Source organism: Elephantulus edwardii, unplaced genomic scaffold, assembly GCF_000299155.1.
Source record: "Elephantulus edwardii isolate Elephantulus edwardi_28Jun2011 unplaced genomic scaffold, EleEdw1.0 scaffold00010, whole genome shotgun sequence".
Classification (NCBI taxonomy): Eukaryota; Metazoa; Chordata; class Mammalia; order Macroscelidea; family Macroscelididae; genus Elephantulus; species Elephantulus edwardii.
Window position 1 is genome coordinate 30,044,187 of NW_006399760.1, and position 24,772 is coordinate 30,068,958.

At 38.6% G+C, this 24,772-nt stretch overlaps 2 protein-coding genes across 2 annotated transcripts in view; one reads left to right on the plus strand and one right to left on the minus strand.

Moving 5' to 3' along the window:
- Nucleotides 1–24,772, plus strand: part of GPD2 (glycerol-3-phosphate dehydrogenase 2 (mitochondrial)) — a 201,461-nt gene that overhangs the window by 163,253 nt on the left and 13,436 nt on the right. The window contains exons 9-13 of the mRNA XM_006880784.1: nucleotides 3,536–3,729; nucleotides 18,569–18,703; nucleotides 18,928–19,103; nucleotides 19,636–19,767; nucleotides 21,179–21,337. Coding sequence (XP_006880846.1) covers nucleotides 3,536–3,729; nucleotides 18,569–18,703; nucleotides 18,928–19,103; nucleotides 19,636–19,767; nucleotides 21,179–21,337 — 796 coding nt within the window. The remainder of the gene's footprint in view (nucleotides 1–3,535; nucleotides 3,730–18,568; nucleotides 18,704–18,927; nucleotides 19,104–19,635; nucleotides 19,768–21,178; nucleotides 21,338–24,772) is intronic.
- On the minus strand, nucleotides 15,258–17,340 carry LOC102869238 (vitamin K epoxide reductase complex subunit 1-like protein 1-like). The gene is made up of 2 exons (XM_006880805.1): nucleotides 17,009–17,340; nucleotides 15,258–15,498 (listed from the first exon to the last, which is right to left on the minus strand). Exons 1-2 carry the CDS (start codon nucleotides 17,338–17,340, stop codon nucleotides 15,258–15,260), a joined length of 573 nt encoding a protein of 190 aa, XP_006880867.1.

Consider the following 24,772-nt stretch of genomic DNA (forward strand, 5'->3'; position numbering starts at 1 on the left):
TATCTTATGCAATGGTAGCTTTTTTATTGTTTTAACTTTGGAAAACTCAAAACACAGATTTTTTTTTTTTAAAGGCAATCTTTAGTTTATATAAAGAGCAAGTTTGGGATTTTTTTTTTTCATGTTGTAGCTTTAAAAAAGCAGCAGAATTCTTAAATGACTAAAATACATGAAGATAATCATCTTCTTTGAGCCTCTTGATAGTGTTTAATACTGACAAGAGATCATTTTTCCCACTCTATAAAATGTTTGCACCCTGTTAGTTCTAACACTGATTGTTAAATAGTTAACAATAAATTTCTTTACATTTAAATAAGGACAATTCAGGAAAGTTGTGGTATTCGTGACAAAAATGTTCATTACACACACATAAGTGGACAGTAAACTATCTCTTAATGTCAAATGAGCATACATATTATGATATGACCAAGTTGTATGTACTGTAATTGTTATCTATGGTCAAACTTTGCAAAGTTAGTCTCTCATAGGCGACAAACTTTTCTGCTAAGACTACGAATTAGGTAATTAGAACTACAAATTGTATATCCAAGCGGATTCTTAAATTTTTATACCATTCTTTAATAGCCTTGTTCTCCCTATGTGCTTGTTAATTTTAATGTTTGACACATATGTCTTCACTTAAGCAGTTGCATCTCTCAGTTTCCATTTATGTGTGTATTGGTAAACATCACCTTCACCCTTTAAACAGTTTTTATTGCACTGAAAGATTTTAAATGATTCAATAGTTGTGCATTTCTCACAGTATTTTATGTGAAGGTGGTTGAATATAACAATTTTGTGCTTTATTAGTTTTAGTGAATTTTTAGGCATATCATAAAATGACTATGTTTATCAACAAACAGGTTTCTTTCTAGGCTTTGGAATGTAGAATTCACCCATGTGCTTCATTCAATATGGAACTGCTTTTCACAGTGAATACTTGAACTCTGAATTGATTTAAAAATCCTAAAGTGACAAGCTTAACCTAAGAAGTTATCATCCAAGAATCAAAGCACATGATGACCAATTTCTCTTAAGATTTTGAGTGAGTTTTAGGACGATTCTATCTCTAGAAAGGGTAATAGTCATATGGAGATGGGAAAAAACCAGATACTCAATAATTTCCAGTTGAGTATTGAATATTAGAAGGAAAGAAATTTCTCTAAATAGCTATGAGCGAAGGTGGAATTGCAACTGATTGTCTAAATAATTGACAAACTTGCATAACACCTTTTACTTTTTGCTGAGTAGAACTGACTTCTTTGTGGCCCAAGAAGGTTGTAAAGTGAGTCCCTTCTGCAAAGGCTGAGCAAACAAGGCACAGATTGCTTAGCACTGAGATAATTTTAAGTGATGAATGTGTATTCTCTTAGCCAACCTTTTGTTGTTATTGGCATGTCCTATTGAGTTGCCTTTAACTCATAGCGACCCTATGTACAATAGCCCTAAACTCTGCTCTATCTCTTGCCAGCATCATTGTCTCTGACAACTATCCCTATTACCCCAGTGACGGAATCAGTCCATCTCATTGAGGATCTTCCTCCCCTGTGCTATCCCTCCGCCGTCCCAAGCATGACTTCCCTCTCCAAGGACTGATCCCACCTTCCAGCATGTCCAAAGAATATCAGACAAAGTTTCAGAATCCTTGCTTCCAAGGAGCAGCCCAGTTCCACCCTCTCCAGGATGAACTTGTTTGTTCTCCTAACAGTCCATGGTATATTCAGTACTCTTCTCCAGCACCAAAGCTCAAAGACATCAATCAACTCTCCTTCTGTCATCCCTAGTCATTGTCCCTCTCCCTGATGCATAACAAATAATTGCACACCTTAGTCTCCAGACTGACATCGTTGCTCTTTAGTACTCTGGAGAGGTCTCTGACAGTAGACTTTCCCAATGCAATCCATCTTTTAATTTCCTGGCTGCTGGTGGCAAGAGTGTTGATTATAGAGCCAAGCAAACTGAAGCTGTCAACAATCTCAGTCTCTTCACCATTTACTATGATCCTGTCAGTAGGCCCAGTGGTGAAAATCTTTGTTTTCTTGACATTGATCTTCAATCCATATTGAAGGCTGCAGTCCTTGACCTTCTTCAGCAAGTGCTTCAGGTCATCCTCAGATTCAGCAAGCAGGGTTGTGTCATCTGCATAATGCAGATTGATGATGAGTCTGCCTCCAATCCTGATGCCACAAGTCTCCTCATAGGGCCCAGCAAGCCAACCTTAGATTTCATTTTTTTTTAATTTCATTTTTATATTTAAAAAATTTGCTTCTTTTAAAATACTTCTTAGTTTCTCATCCTTTCCTATTTGAATCAATCATGATAGATAAAAATGTATTTTAACTAATATCCATAGTTGATGATGCTCTTCTAAGTTTATAGGCAGAAAAGAGATTTCTTGACATTTGTTCAATTGAAATTGACATTGTAGTAATAAAAACTAGCAATGTATTTACAGAAAACACATTTAATATTGATATAATTGAAAATGGAGTTGAATCAACTAAAGATTTATATTACTCTCTCTGAATATGACACGTTCTATTTCCTCACATAATTTTTTTAAAATTTTATGCTGGTTTATATACAAAGTTGATAAAATATATATACTTTTTCCCTCCCATATCTTTTAAAACATCTGCAAAACTTCTCAAAAGGCTGATGACTATATTAAAATAGTACTTTCTAGCGATTTGAAAACAAAATCTTATTATTTTGTTAATGCTTATTTTCACTTGCTTATTCTTTTAAGAGCATTTTATAATCTGGTTTCAGAATGTCAAGAATATGTCAGTGAAAAATCTTGACTGCTGTTTTGGAAGGTTTTATATGATCTGCCAAAAGAGGCACTCTTGAACCTTGGGCTTAATGGTATAAATCACTGGTGTCTTCTGTCTATTTAAGTCTGTTCATTGCTTAAGTTTTCTTCCTTTTGACCTTATCCTGGCACATTGTTATTTAGGTTATAGTGTGAGGCTGAGCTCTTTTCTCATGGATGTACTTTATATTTCTGTACCCTTGAAATAAAATAAGAAGCCTTACATTTGGTGAAGTGGCCCAAGATCACCTAAGCACCAAGGAGTAAAGAACTTTTTGATTACATTTTACTTTCTAGAAACTTAGGCCCTTTACTTTCTCATGTACTCTTCAGACTTTCTACAGAGAGATGTGTGAAATGTCAGATGTGCCAAGAAAATGCTTTTCATAGATTTGGAAAAGTCTGAAGAGCTATTCTTAATAAACTACCATAAAAAAATAGTTAAAGATATTTGTCCTGCTGACTTATCCGAGGTGAATGGCCTTAGGGAGAGAAAAATAAAAACACCTGGAAGCTGATTTTGCTCCATTTTTTTTTAGCCAATTTTTTTTTTCTCCTTTTAGGGATTAAGGATTTCTAAATTAGCATATAAGCAGTAAATGTGTTACTGTGTGTGTTTCTTGTTTATTTGAAAATCAGTGAATGAAATCATCTTGATAATGATGCTTAAGATTAATGCTCCTCTGATTTAGAAAGAAATAATCTTTCTTTTTCCTTCAGCCCAGAGAGTATGGGACTTCTTGACCCAGCCACCAGTGATGGGCGAGTTATTTTCTTCTTACCTTGGCAAAAGATGACGATAGCTGGCACTACTGATACTGCAACGGGTATTACACACCATCCTATTCCTTCTGAAGAAGACATCAACTTCATTTTGAATGAAGTGCGTAACTACCTGAGTTGTGATGTTGAAGGTAACTTGTATGTTCCTTTCCATTTGTCCCTCTTCTCATAACTCTCAAACTACCCCAGCTCTTACTGGTAAACAGCCATGTCTGCAGTGTGATACAGCTTTATCTATGACCTTGCTAAACCTTGTTGGTTCTACTCACTTCTTGTAGAAGGCTTTTTGGGTCAAAACTAGAAACAATTGAAAGAAATGTCCTTTCCCTTTTTACCTTCTACATCCTTATAAACTCAAGCATGCTTTTTTCTGATCATTTCTATTGGCAAGAATGAAGCACCATACACAGGCTTTAAATATTTGTGCTCTTCTGGAAGAATGTAGAAGGTTTGTATCATATTTTAAGTTTTTAATCTTGGGATGATATAAAATTTGACCATATCGTTAAGAAGTAATGACTTGTTATGGTTGAAAAAGTAAAAATTTATTTTCTATTTTTACATTCCAATTTAGATGTCATTTCATTTTCTCCAGGTGGGCACTTATAATCTGCTATTTTATCCTGATGACTCAAAGATACCCCAACATTTTTGTTTTCTTTTTTCTATCTCAGTTAATAATGAGCTCTCTAGCTTGCACGTGCTGGAGGCCAAATGGTGAGGTTCCAGTCTGGAGCCTTGTTCATAGGGTCACTATGAGTCATATTTGACTCAATAACACATTAACCACCACCACCAAAACAACACCCATCTAGTCACCTACGTTAGAAATGGCATGATTATTCTTGGGTGCGTTTATCTTCCTCTCTTCACAGCAAGTCTAATTCCTATCTCTGCTCACTTTGAAACATAGTGTGAATCCCTCCTCTTTATTGCTTTGTTTCATTCTATGTCTTTCTTTCTTAAACAGTAGCATTGCTCTCATAATTACTTCAGTGTGTCACAACGCTATTCCCACCTGGCATGATCCTTTCATCAGAGTTCTCTCTCTAAACTACAGTCTGATCATGATTTTGGTGGATACAAATATCCCTTTAATATTTCTTCTCTCACTTTTCACCCCAAGATCAAGCGACTTTTCATGGAATTTAATGCCATATACAACTTATCTTTTCAGTTTTAAATTCAGTCCCCCATTGCCAGTGCATTCTATGATTTATAATACTGTATTTCTTTTTTTTAGATGTAAGGAATTAATGGAGGTAGGAAAGACTGAGGCATGCCCAGCCAGGGTGTTTGGTTCCTAGGGGCAGGTCCAGTTACAGCAAAAAAAAACAGGGAAATGAAGGTGTGGGCAGACAGCAGATTTGGTCTTGAACTTGGGAGACAGAAAAGTGATGCTCCTTGAGCCTCAGGAATGGGGAGCAACAGAAAGAAAGCCATGTCTGAGGTGGGCCCTGAGGACCCAGAGGGGGGAAAGGGAAGCAGCTCCCCACCCCTCAGTGCTGAGGAAAAGGCACTTTGTATTTCTTGTTTCCAAATCATGTAATATACTTTCTCACCTACAACTCTTATTTATATCTATATTGATTATTTATATTGCTCAGAAGAAACAAAAAACCACACCCCTGAACTATTTATCCTCCAGAAAACACCTTCTGTGTTCTCATAGGATGTTGATCACACTTCTAATGTGTCATAACATTATAAGTAATAGTCTTACAGGCAATGAATAAGAAAGACTGAAGAGTTGATGCATTTAGAGTGTGGTATTGGTGAAGAATTTTAAATATACCATGGAATGACAGAAGAATGAGCACATTTTTCTTCGAAGACTGTACAGTCAGAATGCTTTAAATGTTAGGGTGGTCTTGGACACTTTTGACTTGTTATTAGGAAGATTCAATCTCTGGAGAAAGATATCATGCTTAATAAAGTAGAGGAAGACCCTGAAGGAAATGAAGTGATACAGTAGCTGTGGCAATGGGCTCAAGCATAACAATGTTTTTGAAGATGACAACAACCTGCAGGGTTTAATCTGGGGGTGTGTGTGTGTGTGTGTGTGTGTGTGTGTGTGTGTGGTCACTATGAGTTGTAACCGACTCGATGGCACCTAACAACAGTTGCATTGGTCTCAAAATTACTTCCTGTGTCACAATGCTGTTCCCACCCAGCATGATCCTTCCAGCAGAGCTCTCTCTCTTTAAACTACAGTCTGATCAATCATGATTTTGTTGTATACAAATATCCCTTTCATAGTTCCTCACTCAGTTTTAAATATAAGGTTAAGTGTACTCTCACTTGGGAGTTGCTTGTGGCTTAAGATTCTTTATTCAGTTATAAAACTTGTTATCTGATACATCTCTTTAAAAAATATTATTATCTAAGTGAAAAAAAAAATATTGTTTTTATTGTAAAAGTTTACCCAGCAAATAGGATTCAATTCAACAGTTATGCACAAATAGTCTTGTAACTTTGGTTGCAGTCTCTGCAGTGTTTCTGTGCTGTTGTCATTGCTTCTCTGGCTGGACAAATGGTATTTCCATCCACCTAGTCCCCAGCCCCTTCTTGCCTTCTCATCTTTGCTTTTGTATAGATTTTGCCTGTTTGGTCTCATGTAGTTGATTGAAGGAACACATTTCTCACAGGCGTTATTTATTATTTATTTTCTAAACAATCTATTATTTTGTCTGAAAAGTGACCTCTGGGAGTAGCTTCAGTTGCAGGTTGAATGTTGTATACCACTCTTGATTATTTTTAGATTTTGGGTTGTTTTTTTTTTTAAAGTTTGTGTTTGATTTTAATTATTATTTTAATGAAGACTTACAGAGAGGCTGGGTTTTCATTCATTCATTGTACATTTTCCTCCTTCCCCCAACTTTCTCCCAGTCCACTTTGCAATGCATTTCTTATTCCAGATTGTGGTCATACACACTCTTAATTATTTTGATTATATTAATTCTTAGTACAGGTAGTCCCTGACTTAATACAAGGTTCTTGTCTACGTCTCTGTCCTAGGTCAGTTTTTTAAAATTTTTTTTCCCCCCTAGGTCAGTTTTGATGACATGATTGAGTCACCTTCCCCTTTCCTTCCCTATTGTTCTGGATTTTTTGTTATCAGTATCTTTCTAAATTCAGTCTTTGAACATCTGCAAGTGAACATCTGAGAATGATTAACAGATCAGGAAGTTTAGATTGTTGGAGCAAGAAATAAAATTTAATTCAAGAGCAAAGAACTCTATAGTTGACAGTTTCCAAATTCTTAAAGTTCAAATGCGGCAACGATGAGAAATCTATCTGCTTATACATACTGAGAGACGGAATGTACTGGAAACAGGTGTAGGTTCCAGAAGGCTGCCAGTACTCAAATAGGTGTGGATCTCTACCATTGAAATAAGTAGGGATGTAACAGAGACCGGGTGCTGAACCCTTCACTTTTATTCTCTGACAAGATGGAATACCCCAATATTTGATGGGACCTGTTTGATCTGTAATCATTGTTTCAGCTACTGTGCTTTTTACCAGTTACAGGAAATCAGGGAAATAAGTTCAGTTATTTTCAGTTATAGTTAATATCTGCATATCACTCAGCAGCCCCTTTGCTTAACAATCTTTTGGAGAGTAAGAGTTCTTTGTGTAACAGAGGTCCATAGTTATCCAGATTGAAAGCATAGGTTACACAGCTCTTACTTCATTCATTGCTCTGTGCACACCACCATCCATTATACAATTCCAGCTTGGAAACTTTCATTTTTTTTCTAAGAAGAAAAAAGTGTCAATTGGTTTTGGTGGAGTTTTGTTTTGCTCGTTTTGGCGTATGTATATAGTTTCCTTTTATTCTTATTACTAATCAACTGAAGGCCTCCTATTTGAGGAATTACCCTCAGTTCTATTAGAGAATACTAGCTAGCTGGCATCTGTTTTGTACCCAAGAGTAACAGCAGATTCATAATTTCTCCAAGGAATCTTGGCAGAGCCATACATTCTTTTCTATATGGATGAAATGTGAGATGAACCCGATTTCTATCATAGTCGTGTCAGCCTGAATGCTGTAACTACGTATATTAGTTTTTTTGTCTGGATTGCATTGAAAGAGCTGTGGTGGCACAGTGGTTAAGTGCTTATCTGCTAGTATCAAACCTCCCAGCCACTAGGTTGGAGAAAGATGACAGTTCGCTCTCCCAGAGAGTCAGAACTGAAAGTGATGGGTAGATGGGGTTCAACCTCATTGCCATAGAGTTGGTGGCACCCCTCTGACGGGTTTACAGAGGCTATCCCATGGAGCAGCTGATGGATTGAACCACCTCACCTGCCTATAGCTTTGCAGCACAGCCACTTACCACTAGGTCGCTAGAGCTCCCTTGTATCAGGTTGGACATGTCTTATTTTTTAAAAATCTTGCCATTTTAAGCACTTTTTATGCTGAACACTCTGATGAACATATTACCTACATTATCACTTTAAATCTTTGTAACAGCTCAATGAAGTATATTGTGTAATCCCTAATTTCTAGGTGAGGAAACTTTGAGTCCTAGAGACTTTCTTTCTCAAGATCACATAGCTAGTAAGTATTGGATCTATGATATGAGTCCGATTCAGTATTTAGAATGCTGTTATTTATGTGCCGTTGAGTGGACTATGACTCATAGTACCTCTATGCACAATAGCTCTGAACTCTGTCCTGTCCTGAGCCAATCTCACTGTCTCTCATATACCTACCCTCATTACCCCGGTTATTGTATTAATCCATCTCATCTGGGGTCTTCCTCTCCTCCGCTCTCCCTCCACCATTCCAAGGATATCTAGTCCTCCCTGGCCACATGCCCAAAGTATGTGAGACAGAGTCTCAAAATGCTAGCCTCCAAGGGTCTGTTTAGTTTTGCTATTTCCAAGACATAACAGTTAGTTCCCTTGGCAGTCTATAGTATGGACAGTACTCTTTTTCAGCACCACAAGAAGCATCAGCTCTTCTATCATCCTTAATCATTGTCCAGCCCTCTGATGAATAGCAAATGATTGTGAAGACTGTGGTCTGGATCACGTGTACCTTAGACCCCAGACTAACATCATTGCTCTTCAGCAATTCTGGAGAGATACCTAACGGAAGATTTCTCCAGTGCAATTTGTCTTTTGGTTTCCTGGCTGCTGGTGTGAAGAGTGTTGATTGTGCAATCTAGCAAGCGGAAGTTAACAATCTCAATCTCATCTTCATCTCTCATTGTGGTACCATTTGGCCCAGTGGTGAGAATCTTTATCTTCTTGTTGTCGAGCTTGAATCATATTGCAGGCTACAGTTCTTGACCTTCTGCAGCAAATGCTTCAGGTCCTTCTCAGTTTCAGCAAGCAGGGTTGTGTCATTTGTACAACACAGGTTGTTGATGAATCTTCTTCCAATCCTGATGGCACAATCCTTTTCATAAAGTCCAGCCTTTAGAATGATCTGTTCTGCACATGGATTTAAAAGGTATGGAGACAGGATACATCCCTGACACACTCCTTTCCTGATATTTAACCATGTAATGTTTCCTTCCTCTGTCTGACGACTGCCTCCTGTTCCAAGTATAGGTTTCATATGAGCACAATTAGATGTTCTGGGATCCCCATTCTTACCAAGATTAGCCAGTTTGTAGTGCTCTGCATGATCAAATGTATTTTCAAAGTCAATGAAACACAGATTCCTCTGGTATTCTTTTCTTTCAGCCAAGATCCATCTGATATTGGTGATGTAAAATACTTGTACTTTGAAATACTGTGCAGCACTCTGATTTGCTGTTCTGAGTTTCGTGATGTGATATTATAGCTGGATTAATTTATCAGTTTATGGCATGGGGAGAAGCTGCTACACAACTTTAGAATGACAGTGGCCTTTGCTTCCAGCTGCTATTATCTGGATTTGAATGTTAAATCAGAGGCAGTTTCATATCTCATTGATAATACCTTGGATCATCAAGTCTCTTATACTAATTTTTTGTTGTTTTTAAGAAAAAAATTGGGCTAGCATCTAGCACAGTCTGAAATATCCTGAATTCATCAGAGGAAATACTAATTTTAAAAGAATTTATTAAATGGATGAATAAGTTAAGTACTAGCAACTATTTCTGAGCTTCCCCAAATGATGATAGCCTTCAGAAGATTAAAAAAAAAAGTGTCAAGTCTTAGCACTTCATGCTGCTCACAGCAGCTGCCACACTTCTGCAAAATGCACTGGAACAATTCTGCAAAGCATTTTGCCTGTTGGGAATAAGACCATGTCTTCTTTTACAATTTAGAAAGCCCTCTATTCACTGGATGATTTTTCTAGATTATTTGTTTGTTCTTTTCTGAAATGGGTAATTGATGGTTCTGCTTTTCGTATTGAGTTAGGAAGAAAAATGATCTTTTGAAAAATGTATCATTAAGTCTGCTGTGTGGAGGTTAATCAGAAGGATTCAGTGGCTAAACGAAACTGTGGCTTACTGGGATTGAGAGAGACAGAAGATTTGCCGAGAGCTTCCTCCAGGTAGTTTTTTGGAGAGCTCCTCTAGGCAGCTTCTCTACTCGTACACAGGTTTCACATATGCAATTAGGAGTGTTTATAGATTGCCTGTTATTCAATTAACAACTGAGCTGGCCATATCACCTCACTGCAGATCTGCCTTTTCACTGCCAGAGACTATACCAGGGTTATCAATTTACACAGCCTTGGATGTCTTCCAGCTGTTTAATTATAGTGTCATGCGCTTTGCTTTTTCTAGTTTCATTCGTTTATAAATGTAATATGGGTACCTTATTTCTGCGATTAACACTTCATTTCAGCAGGTTAAACATGTTGGTAGCAGAGTATTGATTTCTGACACTATTTCTCTTGTGTTCATTTAGATATTTTCTCATGCCACTTATTGATTATTTCTTAATTTGGCAAACATGAGAAAGAACACACCAAAATGTATGCTCAAAGAGTGGGTGTGAAACAAAACTGCACGCTTATCTCTTAATTGTCACTTCCAATAGGCTTCGTTTTCTATTAATTTTACAAACAAACATTTGTACTGCCAAGTTTTTAACAGCAAAAATGTTAATTATAGTTTGAAACAATCATACTATGTTTTGTTATTTTCAAGCAGTGGTTAAAAAAATATTTTCCAGTTTACTGTTTATATTTTGTTATTTGTATATTCCAACAAACTCATTGCTATCCAAATAGAAACCAACTCAAAGTTGATCTTCCAGTGGGTTTTCAGAGGGTGTAAATCACACAGGAAGAGATTGCCCATCCTTTTCTTGTACAGCCACAGGTAGATTTGAACTTTCGACCTTTGTGCTGGCAACACAACTCCCTATCTATGAGGCCACCAGATTTCCCTATGTTTATACATATGTACTAAAACTTGAATAAGTTCTTTGTCAGGAATGTAATAAAAATAATTTCTAAGCATAATAATAAGAGGACTAGTTATTTTCTCTCATACAGTCTTAAAATATTGCTAAACAGTTTTGCATATAGCATCTGTTAGCACCAAGAGAATTGGTCTATAAAAAAAGTCAACTGGATACTATATCCAGTAAAATTTTATCTACAGGGACTGGATTAACCTTTAATGGAATTAGTAAAGTTTCATAATAGATTTTTTTCCTGTTGTCTAAATAATTGTCTTCTTTTATCTTAAGGATCCATTTGTTTTGGGATGGACTATTTGAAATGGACCATCACCCAAGTTTGAGGCTTGGTGGCTTAGTGGTAAAGAATTATGTTGCCTACTCAAAGGTGTTCATTTTGAGGGCATCAGCTGCCCTGTAGGATAAAGATGGACAAACTCTTCCCATGCGATTTGAAAACCCTCTAGAGGGTCAACTGAGAGTCAGCGCTGATGGTACTCCACAACAACAACAACATCTAGTTGTTTAAATATATGATCAGTAGAAACTTTACATAAAGTCTATAATTTTGGGTCAGATATCTAAATATTTCTACTTTTAATTTTGTAACTCTTAGGTCTTGCGGTTTGATCTAAACAATGTAAATAAATGCTTTAAAATATCATTTAATATTTATTGACTGTCTTTGTGCCAGTACTTGATACAATACTTGAATGTGAAGGAGACAATGAAGTAATACTGGAATTGTTATTGCTGAATACTTTGTGGTGAGAAGCAGATGAAACCAGTAATGAAATTTTGTGTACCTCTCTTGGTTGTATGAGAATTAGAAAAATCAAGATGAATCTTTCAGCTCTAAGGCTTAACAACCCTGAGTTGTGCTACTTTTTTATTACATCATGGACAATTAAAGTAGGTAATGGTTATATACATGACCAGTGGCAACATATGGCTATGTTCAACCTGTGTGACTTATGTTGTATTGTTTTTATACGTCTTCACACCATCCCATATACATGGTGATTCTATGCTGAATGGAATTAAATGTTACTCAGCCCTGTGCCATCTATTTTGATCCACAGCAATCTCAAGAACTGATTTCCAGACCTTTCTTACTAGTCTGTTTTAGTCTGCAAGTTTCATTGAAATCTCTTCAGCATCAGCTGTTGTTAGGTGCCATCAAGTAGAGTCTGACTCATAATGAGCCTATGAATAGCTGACCCGAACTCTGCCCTATCCTGTGCCATCCTTATCATCTCTGACACACTAGAGCCCATTGTTGAGGTCACTGTGTCAGTTCATCTCACTGGGGAATCTTCCTCTCCTTCACTAACTTTCACCTTTCCAAGCTTCATGTTCCTTTCCAAGAAATAGCCTTGCCTAACTCCATTTCCAAAACATGAAAGATGAAGCTTTGCCATTTTTGCTTTGGAAAGGAACACTCTGGCTGCACTTTCCCCAAGACTTATCTGTTTGTTCTTTTGACAATTCTTGGGATATTCGGTACTCTTCTTCAGTAACACAACTCAAAAACTTTTTTTTTTGTTATCCTTATTCATTGTCCAGCTCTCTAATGCATAGCAGGTGATTAATAAGATTGTGGCCTGAATCAGGAGCACCTTAATCTTCAAACTGATATCATTGTACCATTACTCTTGAGCATTTTAGAGCAGACTTGCCAAATGCAATATGTCTCCTGATTTTCTGACTAATGGAACCAAGGGTGTTGGTTGTTGATCCAAGAAAGATTAAATTATTGACAGCTTTAATCCTTTCTCTATTCATCATAATATTGACTGATGAGTGGTGGCTACTTATGAGGTGTATTGTCCAGAAAGAGAACCTAGATTCCTGCTTGAAGGACAGTAATTTTTATTTATTTGAATATGTGAAGAGAGAAAGTTGAAGTTATTATAAAAGGGGGGGATCATAGTATGACATTAAAGTATTCTGGGAAAAGAATGCTGTTACAGCAGATTATATTCTCATTAGCAAATTTCAGTGAAATGCTGTCTATTAGGAATGTTGATGGTGGATCCATCAACTCAGTGATCTCTCAGAACAAGATCTGAAATATACTTTTGGGGGCTTTTACTCTAGAACTTCTGGGTGATGTTGTTGTTGTTGGTTGCTGTTAAGTCTAGTATGACTCATAGTGCCCTTATGGACAATCAGTCTGAACATGACCTGTCCCTTGCCATCTTCACAATCTCTGACACACTCAAGTCCGTTGCTGCCGTCACCTTGTTGACTTACCTAGCAAAGGTCTTCCTCTTTTTCACCACCCTTCCACCTTGCCAAGAATGATGTCCCTCTCTAGCAACATGCTGAAAGTATATGAGATGAAGCTTCATCATTTTTCCTCCAAGAAGCATTTTGGCTGCACCTTCTCCAAGACATAACTGTTTGTTCTTTGGGCAGTCCATAGGACATTAAGAACTCTTCTCTAACACTACAGTTCAAAGTCATCAATTCTTCTTTCATCCTTAGTCACTGTCCAGATGCATAGCAAGTGACTGAAAAGACCATGGCCTGGATTAAGCATACTTTAGTCCTCAGAGTTAAATAATTACACCTCAATTTTGAGAGGTTCCTGACTGCAGACATTTCCATTGCTTACATGGCTATTTATGCTTAGTTAAAATGAAGTGACATGAAAATACAATGTCTCAGTTTCATGATCTAAGTGCCTCTTAATCACATGTTGCTCATTCCCGATGAATTTAATAGTGTAGATGAAGAACATTTTCGTCATTGCAGAAAGACAGTGGGCCAGTTGTGCTCTAGAATCTGTTGCCGTTGTTTACCGTCAGCAACAGCATTGGTCAACTATGGGAATCAACCCATAGCTTACCCTCCAGTGGAGTCCTTTGGGCTTGCAGTACAATCTGTGTGTGTACACACACACACACACACAGACTTGTTCTTGTGGTTATGTACCATCGAGTCAGAACCGACCCATACCTGACCCTCCAGCAGGTTTTCAGAGGCGATTAATTACATGGGAGGAGATTATCCATTCTTCCATGGAGCAGCTGGCCAAAGCAAACTATGTGCCTTCAGAATTGTAGTGCAGCTTCTTGAAATCAGTGTGTGTGTGTGTGTAAGAGAGAAATTTATTATCTTGCAAATCAAGAACTCTAAGTTATAGGAAGGCTCAAGAGTTAGCTAAATTAGTAATGTCTAAGACCATCATTTTCTTCATACGGTCTGTCGCTATGAGTCACCTGCGACTAGACGGCACTTAACAACAACAACAAATATAGTTTTTGAAATAAAGAACTTCTATTGCAACATTGATCTAATAGACTTCTCATGCTAAAGGGCTGGATGTTAAGATTTCAAGCAAAATAAAGTCTACTATGAACTCTTTCTGATAGTGTTTTCTTGAAAGTATCAATTCCAGAAATAAGCAATTAAAGTGTTATCCATATGGGTGATGTTTTAGTTAGTGCCCCTTCTCTGAGTGTAAAACTTGCTTTAGTCTTTTTGTCTCAGACAATACAATTTCATACATATACTTTTCTACCTAATATAGAAAAGAGAAAGCATTTGCCATGAAAATTATTTGCATATGCTTCAGATTTACTCTGGAAAGTCCAATTTTCCACCAAATAATTTAAAAATCAGTCAGAAGTCTTGAAGAGTTGAAACCATAATTCCTGATCGGTGTGGCTACTTAAGGAATTTCACAGATAAGCTTTGTGGTGACCACAAGGATGTTGTACGTGGGTTGGCTAAATTTTATTTTTGACTCATAGGGTGCTGTGAACTGATGGAAAATAGCAGTAATTTCCTAGTTAGATAGTTGAGAGTTTTGTTTTTGATATTTATTTTTTTTTATTGTAAACAAGGCAATATTTAATACAGTATCTAGTCTAAAATATTTTCATGTCATGATCACATTTGTTATACCTGAAATTGAATTGATACACATTAGAGAATTATCAGCAATGGTTGCTCACTTGACAACTGGGGGGCCAGGGCAGGGGGCAGGGGTGACATTGTATTATCTCAGAAACATCTTCAAAGTAAAGTTAAAGCTTGTCTTTGATTGGCTTGGCGTATCCTCTTTTTTTTTTCTCCATATCCATAAACTGAAGATTGACACAGGAAATAGCTAGAGCCCCTTCAAATTTACAGGACTTTAAAAAATCAGTTTAAGATTCCTGGGGAGAGAGTGTCTGTTGTTGAAGACTTTTTTTAAAAAAAAAAACAAAACACAAAACTGAAACAAAACAAAAAAACCTGCTGCAAAATAAACTTAATGGAAGAGGGACTTGTGACCGGAGTCCACTGGCCGTCAGTCCTGCTTCGGCGGCAGCTGCCTCTTCCAGGCCTCATTCAAGTAAACTAGCCGTTTGTAGTTGACGACAAGGAGGATGAAGTTCAGCACATACGTGGTGACGCAGATGAGGCAAAACTCCTTGAGTACAAAGTACAGAATGTAGGCCAGGTACAGCGAGCCCACCACAGACGCGATGGAGGACGTCATGAGGATCAAGGCGGCGACTGCGCTGGCCGTCATGCCAAGTAATAATTGTTGTTGTTGTTATGTGCCATCGAGTCGTTTCCGACTCATAGCGCCCCTATGCACAACAGCTCTAAACCCTGCTCTATCCTGCGCCAACCGCACCGCCTCTGACACACCCATCCCGATTACCCCAGTCACCGAATCAATCCATCTCATAGAGGGTCTTCCCCTCCTGCGCTGTCCCTCCACCCTCCCAAGCATGATGTCCCTCTCCAAGGACCCGTCCCTCCTGGCAACATGTCCAAAGTATGTCAGACGAAGCCCCAGAATCCTTGCCTCCAAGGAGCAGCTTGGTTTAATCCTCTCCAAGATGGATCTGTTTGTTTTCCTGGCAGTCCAGGGTACATTCAGTACCCTTCTCCAGCACCACAGCTCAAAAGCATCCACTCTCCTTCTGTCCTCCCTAGTCATTGTCCAACTCTCTGATGCATAACAAGCAATTGCAAATACCATGGCCTGTATCAGGCGCACCTTAGTCTCCAGAAAGACACTGTTGCTCCTGAGTACGTTTGAGAGGTCCCTAACGGCAGACTTTCCCATTGCGATACGCTTTTTGATTTCCTGACTGCTGGTACCAAGAGTGTTGACTGTGGAGCCTAGCAAAGTGAAGCTGTGAACACTCTCAATCTCTTCATCATCCATCCTGACGCTGCCAATTGGTCCAGTGGCGAGAATCTTTGTCTTCTTGATGTTGAGCCTCAGTCCATACTGAAGGCTGCAGTCCTTGACCCTTCGCAGCAAGTGCATGAGGTCCTCCTCAGTTTCAGCAAGCAAGGTTGTGTCATCTGCATAACGGAGATTGTTGATAGATCTTCCACCAATCCTGATGCCACAATTCTCCTCATAGAGCCCAGCCTCTCGGATAATCTGCTCTGCATACATGTTGAAAAGGTATGGAGACAGGATGCATCCCTGGCGTACACCCTTCCCTATTTTGAACCATGCAGTGTTACCCTGCTCTGTTCTGACTACTGCCTCTTGGTCCAAGTATAGGTTTGGCATTAGCACAATTAAATGTTCTGGGATTCCCATTCTTCTCAGAGTCAGCCACAGTTTGTTATGATCCACACAGTCAAATGCCTTTGCATAATCAATGAAACACAGATAGATATTCTTCTGGTATTCTCTGCTTTCAGCCAAGATCCATGTAACATCAGCAATGATATCCCTAGTACCACGACCCCTTCTAAACCCAGCCTGGACTTCCGGCAGTTCTCTGCTGATGTGCTCTTCTAATCGTTTTTGGATGATCTTCAGCAGAATCTTGCTTGCATGTGAAATCAATGACACTGTTCTGTAGTTTCCACACTCAGTTGGGTCACCTTTCTTTGGAATGGGAACAAATATAGATCTCTTCCAGTCAGTTGGCCAAGTGGTTGTTCTCCAGATTTCTTGGCACAACTTGGTGAGCACGTCCAGGGCAACATCTGTTATCTGAAATACTTCAATTAGTATACCATCTATTCCTGGGGCTTTATTTTTTGCTATTTCCTTCAAAGCAGCTTGAACTTCTTAATTGTAGTATATAAAATATAAGTCCAAAGACACTGTTTGGCTGGTTTAATACACCATCCTTTCCAAAAATGGAACCCAAAAGGCCAAATCCTCGACCCCATCTGGAGGTCAGGGCGGCGGAGCACTTCACCCAGGGGCCCAGGTCGCAGAGGGCCCGGTGCTCGGGGTCCCGCTCCTTCTCGTGCTCCACGTGGTAGGCGTAGATGGAGAGCAGGATCCCAGCGGCGCACACTGCGTACCGGGCCGCCCGCTCCCACCGCGGCACTGACACTCTCAGCCATCTTCCCCCCGCTGCCCTCTGCCTCCACCTCAGGCCGCTGCCGCCGCCACGCCCCATTGGCTCGGCCGCCTCCTCCGGGCCCCGCCCCTATTTTATTTTTAGTAAAGATTGGCACTTTGTACCATTTGTACAATTCAAGAATTGTTGAATAGGTATTAACAACCCATGGAATACATTAGGATTACATGTATTTAAGAGACTGTACTAATCAGAGTAGTAAGGCTATCTAGAAATGGAATCTCAACTTTGGGATTTTCTGATTTCTAATTCCTTAACAAGACTGAGAAGCCTTATACTTTCTTCTCATTTACAGTGTTTGGATACGGATTTGATTAAATCCGTGTGTTGATGATGTGGTTATGTACTATAGTGTCAAGTATGACCCTATGAATAATAAATCTGAACTCTGCCTTATCCTGCGCCATCTTCATCATTTGTGACCATAGTCAGACTCCTTGTTGCCATTACTGTATCAGTCCAAGCATGATGTCCCTTTCCAAGGAATAGCTCCTTTTAACAATATGCCCAAAGTATGTCACTTGAAGCTTGTATGTATCTTGCCATTCTTGCCTCCAAGGAGCAGAAATTTTGCCCTCTCTACTTGCAAAACTGTCCTTCCTGTATGGAATTTACTAATTTGAACTAAGATATGGTAGATGGCCTGGTTCTTCTGATTTGTATATATTTCCTTAATTTTCTCATTCTTTTGAGACATGAGTTCTATCAGTTCATCTTACTGACTTGATGGTTAGAAGACTATAAACAGACCATCAGCATCAGAGGGATATTGATTTCTTTTTGTTCTGTGTCTTTCTTTCCTTGTTCATTTTAATCATTTTACAGGTTACTTTTGGACAATTGCTATCATTTTGTCTTTTTGCCTCCTCTTTAGTATTTGTCAGTGTTCTTCAAGTTCTTTGATTTTCTCATGGAGCACAAGGATTCATGAGTTTTTCTTGTATTTGTCCAGTCATTTAAGGGAGCTCTGATGGTTGATTCCATAGGGAGATACATACACAGCTAACCTAAATGCTATGCTACTCTGGCAGTTCGAATTCACCAACAGCACCAAGGGAGAAAGATGGACAGTTTCCTCCTATTTGAGTGACAGCTTTGGAAACCAGTGGAGGCTTGGCTGTGGGTTGGTTCCAGTTTGATGGCAGCGAGTGATTCTCTCATTCACTCAGTTACTCAGATCTTCTTTGTGGGGCTTTCCCTCCGTTTTCAAGTGCACACTCACATGTTCTCCTTGCTAATCTTTCTCCTTTCCATTGACTCTTAACAGTGAGAAGAGGGGATGTCCTGGCAGCATGGAGTGGCATTCGTCCCCTTGTCACAGACCCCAAATCTGCAGATACTCAGTCAATCTCCCGAAACCACGTAGTTGATGTCAGTGACAGTGGCCTTATCACTATAGCAGGTACGGGATAATAAACCATCATTTAAGGGTGCTTATTCAAACTTGTATTGACTTAGATTAAATTACCACACTCAAATCTCTTTTAACTAATGAATAGAAGGTATTCCCCCCCAAATATTTTAGACATAATTTTCACTTGTTATTAAAGAGTTAATATCTGATGAAATAGAAGCAAAATAAGAGGAAAGAGTGACTGAACAAATTATTTATTCGTTTAATTATAGGTGGAAAATGGACAACTTACCGATCCATGGCAGAAGATGCTGTAGATGCTGCTATCAAAGTCCACAATTTGAAAGCAGGACCAAGCAGAACAGTTGGACTTTTCCTTCAAGGGGGAAAAGACTGGAGCCCTACACTCTACATTAGGCTTGTCCAGGATTACGGGCTTGAAAGTGAGGTGTGTTTGCACTCTGAAGCCTTTTCTTTACTTAACCTTACTGTTGCAGAATTCCAAAGCAACAGCAATATCACTTCTCTGATAAGAGTTCTTTTTGCTGTGACTGTTTTTGTGTACTCTGACTTTGAACTAAGGAGTGGGCAAAGAATGACATGATTGCGCTTTGCCTTAGTTTCCTAAAAAGCAATGTATAATTTAGTTTTTGTTGGGATCCAGAGTTTTAGTTGATTTGTTTCTAGAAAACAGCTTGTCACATTCTATCTGAAACTTAGGCCTTCTTCAGAAGGGATGTTGGGAGCAGCATGAAGTTGAAGCTTCATCAGTCATTCCAACAGTGATGCATGTGCAGTGGAGTTAGTGCTGGCCTAAGCATTCAAAGCCCATGTAATTTCCTCCCACAAAATCAAAAGCTCATGCCCTCTTAGAACAGGCTGTGAGAAAACAAGACAGCGTGCACATTCTTGCTTTGTATCTAGAAAGTATTGATATTCAAAGTACAGAGTACCTCCCTAATCCAGTTCTATTCCCACAGGTGGCTCAACATCTTGCCGCCACCTATGGAGACAAGGCTTTTGAGGTGGCAAAAATGGCCAGTGTGACTGGGAAAAGGTGGCCCATTGTTGGAGTTCGTCTTGTGTCCGAATTTCCGTATATTGAAGCTGAGGTATGTTACTTGTCAATTTCCTACGTGCCTTAGGAAATTATTCACCTGTTTGTTTTCTATCATCTTAAAAAAAATAAGATGATAGAGATTTAATTTGCCTAAAACATGCAATGTCTACCCAGAACAACAGATTTTTAATGTTCATTCTGAAATACGTTTGACAGTGACAACAATAATAATAGTAAAAAAACCATGGATTTCTTTGTTCATCGTGAGTTTTCCGAAGTCTTATTAATTCACAGCTGCCTGTACCTTGTTTGAACTTGTAGCTCTTTTCTTTTGTAGCAGCTCATGTTATATGTGGCTCATGACAGATCTCGATTTGACACTTAACTTATCAACAAATAATTTTATGAAGGCCGGGATCATGTTTTCTATTTGTTTATCACCCACCATGTCTTTAAAGAGGGAGCTTTGGTAGCTGAGGAATTGTGCTGCTGGTGCAAAGTGATGTGAATAGCATTCCCCCACCTCTGAAACCCTGTGGAGTGTCAGCTGGCTCTGACTCCACAACACATAACAACAGTAACAACAGCATACCTTTAAAAAGGCCCTTGGATGGCACCATCTGTTAAGTGCTTGACTAGTGTTCAGATTGACAATTCAAATCCACCAGCAACACTGCAGAAAGAACGGCTCATTGAACTCCTGCCCTAAAGTTTACAGCCAAGAAAGCCAGGAAGCAATTGTACTCTATATAACATGTGCGGTTGCTTAGAGGCAAAATAGGCCCCTCGCGGCAGCAAGTAACTGTTTTGATGCTTGTCTGTTTTCTTTTGAGGGCTTCTGTCATCTAATTATTTTAAGATAGAAAAACCAAAACAGTGACAGAAAATAGAGTACAGCCTAAGACAGAAGATCGTACCTTTTTGAAATAGTTGTCCTTTGTGGGTTCTGCCTGTAAAGCAGCCGACTACATCCTGGAAGGTAGTATAAACAGCTAAGTACTCAACTGCTACTTGAAAGGTTGAGAGTATGCAGCCACCCAGAGGCACTGTAGAAGAAAAGTCTGGCAATCTACTTCCTCACAAGCAACCATTGAAAACTCTGTGGAACAAAGTTCTGACACACTATAGATTACCATGAGTCTGCCCAGTCTTCACTGGCTGTTGTGTACAGACAGAGGAAATGAATCCTATGCATGCCAATGGGAAATGATGCAGTTTGCATGCTTATACCTGGTTTTATTCAGTAGCACTACTCTTGTCCAGTTGATCCCATTGTCCAAGCATCCTCTGGCAGGCCATTGGAGGACTTGTGTGCTGCTGTTCTTTGTCTCTTACCTGCCAGATGACCCAGAGAACAGAAAGAAAAATTCATGGCTTTACTAAGCATTAGCCATTTTTTCCCCCATAGGGGAAAAAAAAGAAAGGTCTTTAATGAATATATTTTTTTTTCCATTTCAATGCAGGTGAAATACGGGATTAAGGAGTATGCTTGTACAGCTGTGGACATGATCTCGCGCCGCACTCGGCTAGCCTTTCTAAATGTGCAGGCAGCAGAGGAAGCACTGCCCAGGATTGTTGAGCTGATGGGTAGAGAGCTGAATTGGGATGACTGCAAGAAAAAGGTATTGGGAAGAAGGCTTTAAAACCATAGTTCACAACTTAAACACATTGATAGATTTATAGAAGCAAGCATAGTGTTTTTTCTTTACTTTAAAAAAAGTGATTTATTACAAAGAAGTTTACATATCAGAAGATTAACCCAAGTGAACACTTAGTAACATTTAATACATTTACTCTGGTGGCCCAATGGTAAGGAATTGCCCTTCCTACCCACCAGCTTTGAACACCAGCTGCCCTGTGGGAAAAAGATGGCCAGTCTCCTCCTATTCGATAGACGTCCTCTGAAACGCACTAGGCATCCAACTAGGAGTCAGTTCAGATTCCAGGGCACCTAAGACCAACCATGATATTGTGTACTTTTTTTTTGTTTTTTTTTTTAAAGTTCAATTTGTTTTCATTAAATTATTGAATGATCAAGTTACTGTTACCAAAATATGATTTTCAAAGGCCAGAGGAGTATTTTAGGAACAAGTTTTTAAATTTGGTTTGCTCACACAATTATGTACATTGTGCTTCACATATTCCTGCATTCACATTGGCCATCCTAATTTTTTCCTTTGTGAAATTCTTTCCCTGTCTTTTTTCCCCATAGTTATTAGTCTTTTCCTTGTGGAGGCCCTGTAGGATTATGTAAACTTTCATTATGAAACTCTTAACCTGAGATGTCTTTGCAATTTTTTTTTTCTCCTAGTCAGTAGGTTTTCTTTTCACTCTATTGGAAAAAGTTTTTGATATGCACAGAGACTTAGTCTTTTGAAGGTCCCCAGTGTTAGGCTCTCCTGGTTGAGCATTACTAGCAGCATTTGCCTGCCTATTTAGACCATAGGCCAAGCCTTCTAAGTTTAGTTTCACTATGATCCCTCTTACCATCTTTTATGTTTTTGAGCTTTACTCCTAGGTTTGTGGTCCACCTTGAGTAGATTTTTGTGTATGGTGTCAGATGTGAATCCTGCTTCAGCTTTCTGCAGGTAGAAGCCTGGTTTTGCCAAGCAGTATTTGTTGAAGAGGCTGTCATTTCCTCAGCTGATAGATTTTTATTTCCTTCTTGAATACCAGTTCACTGTAGGCAGATGGGTTAATTTCTGGATTCTCAATTCTGTTCCATTGGTCTAAGTGTCTGTCATTGTACCAGTACAAGGCTGTTTTGGTTATTACAACTGTGTAGTAGGTTTTGAGATCATTGAGTGCTATGTCTCCCACTTCATTTTTGTTTTTCAGAAGTGCTTTGCTTATTCTGGATCTTTTAGGAATAGTTTTAAGTAGCTCAGTTGTTATTCTAGATACATATGCATTTTGTAAATTACCGCAGACATTTAGTTCCATCAAACAAGATCCAGTCAGGTTTGTTTTCTACTCTACATTACTAAAACCATGATCATTTAAGGTAAACAATATGTATTGAAAACATACACTGGTGTTGACCCTATTTCTTTCTGATTTTTTGAGGTTTTTTATTATATTTTAAAAATTTAATTTAATTTAATTATTTTTTGTGTGTACCATCAAATTGGATCTGACTGGTACAGGAGGAGATTGCCCCTCCTTCTCCAGCAGAGGAGCTGGTGGATTCAAACCGCATACCTCTGGGATTGCAATGCAGTTTCTTGCCACTAGGCCACCAGAGCTCCCTGAGGTTTTTTTATTATATTGTGGTGAAATATGCATGACATAATGTTTACCAGTTAAATACTTTTAAGTACTACCAGGAACTGCTAGAAATTCAAGCTTGATTCAGAAGAGGTCTTGCAACTTTGCCTGCAGAAAGCGAAGATGGCTTGAAGCCCTTGCTACAGATCAAAAACTATAAGCATTAATAATGGGTTACATCTCAAAATGAAGAGAACAAAAAATCCTCACCATTTGACCAATAGGCAACATGATAGAAAAAGAAAAGATTGATGTTGTCAATTATTTCATTTAACTTGGATCCACAATTAACACCTATGATAATAGCAGTCAAGAAATCAAAGACATGTTGCATTTAGAAAATCTGCTGCCAGGGACCTCTGCAAAGTGCTAAAGAGCAAGGGTGTCATCAATTTAAAGACTAAGGTACACCTGATCCAAGCCATGGCTTTTTCGATTATTTCTGTGCATCTGAGAGTTGGACAATGAATAACAGAAGAAGAATCGATGCCTTTGTGATGTCAACAAAGTATTGAATATACTTTAGATTGCCAAAAGAACAAACAAATCTATTGGGAAAAAAGTGCAACCAGAATGTTTCTTAGTGGCAAAGATGGTGAATCTTTGTCTCACTTACTTTGGGCATATTTTCAGGACCAGCCTTGGAGAGAAACATCATGCTGGAAAAAGGTCAGCAAAAGAGAGGAAGACCCTCAGTGAGATGGACTGGCACAGTGGTGACCAGAATGAGTTTGAGCATGACAGAAATCATGAGGCTTGTGCAGGGTAGAGCAAGGTCAAACCTGTTCCTCACGTTGCTGTGAGGGGTATTTGGCTCAATGACCCCTAGTAGCAACAATAAGAAATAACCATTACAATTCATTAGCATTAACTATATTCACAGCATTGAGTTACCATAATCACTACCCATTTTCAGATTTTTTTTGTCACCCTAGACAGAAATTCAGGACTCTTGCAGTTATTCCCCATTCCCCTGCATTTTCAAGGTTTATTAATATAGCATGGACCAGAAATTAATTTTCTTTTACAGCTGAGTATGTATAGGCTACTTTTAGCTCATCCATTTATCAAGGTGTTTCCACCTTTTGACTCTTGTGAATACTGTATGAACTCTGGTATCCGTGTTTCTGCTTTCGGGTCTCTTGAGCATATACACCTGCATTAGCTAACATGCTTCTTCATGGTGATGTTAGATTTCTTGCCAATTTCTATCGATATGTACGTTTTTTAAAATTCTTGCTAAACCTTTTGAATGTAGAAAAGATTTTTGAACTTAATATCAAAGTTACTTATAAATTCTCTCTTATAGAAAAGTACTTTCAACTTCATGGTTATAATTCATGAAAAAAAGAGAGATAATGTTGATTGAGGATACAATGTTGATTGAGGATACAATGCTTTATAAAAAAATAATTTTATTAATTTAAATGAACATTTACAGAGATTTTGGATTTCCGTGCTTTTTTGTGGGAGAAGGATAAGTGATCTTCTCTCATGCAACTTACAGCCTTAGAAACTGGCACTGGAGGGTCAGCAGTGAGCCAGTTCTTAGTCTACATCAGTGGGTATTTATTTAATTATTTAGTGAGTTATCATCATCTGCTTTGTCCTTTAAATATCAAATAACTTTAGTGTAATGTTTACAGGTGGTGAGAGTCAGTGGTCAAAAAGAGTTCCTTTATCCTGTAGCCATGTTGTTGTTGTTATGTGCCGTCAAGTCGCTTGCGACTCATAGCGACCCTATGTACAACAGCCCTAAACTCCGCTCTGTCCTGTGCCAATCGCACTGT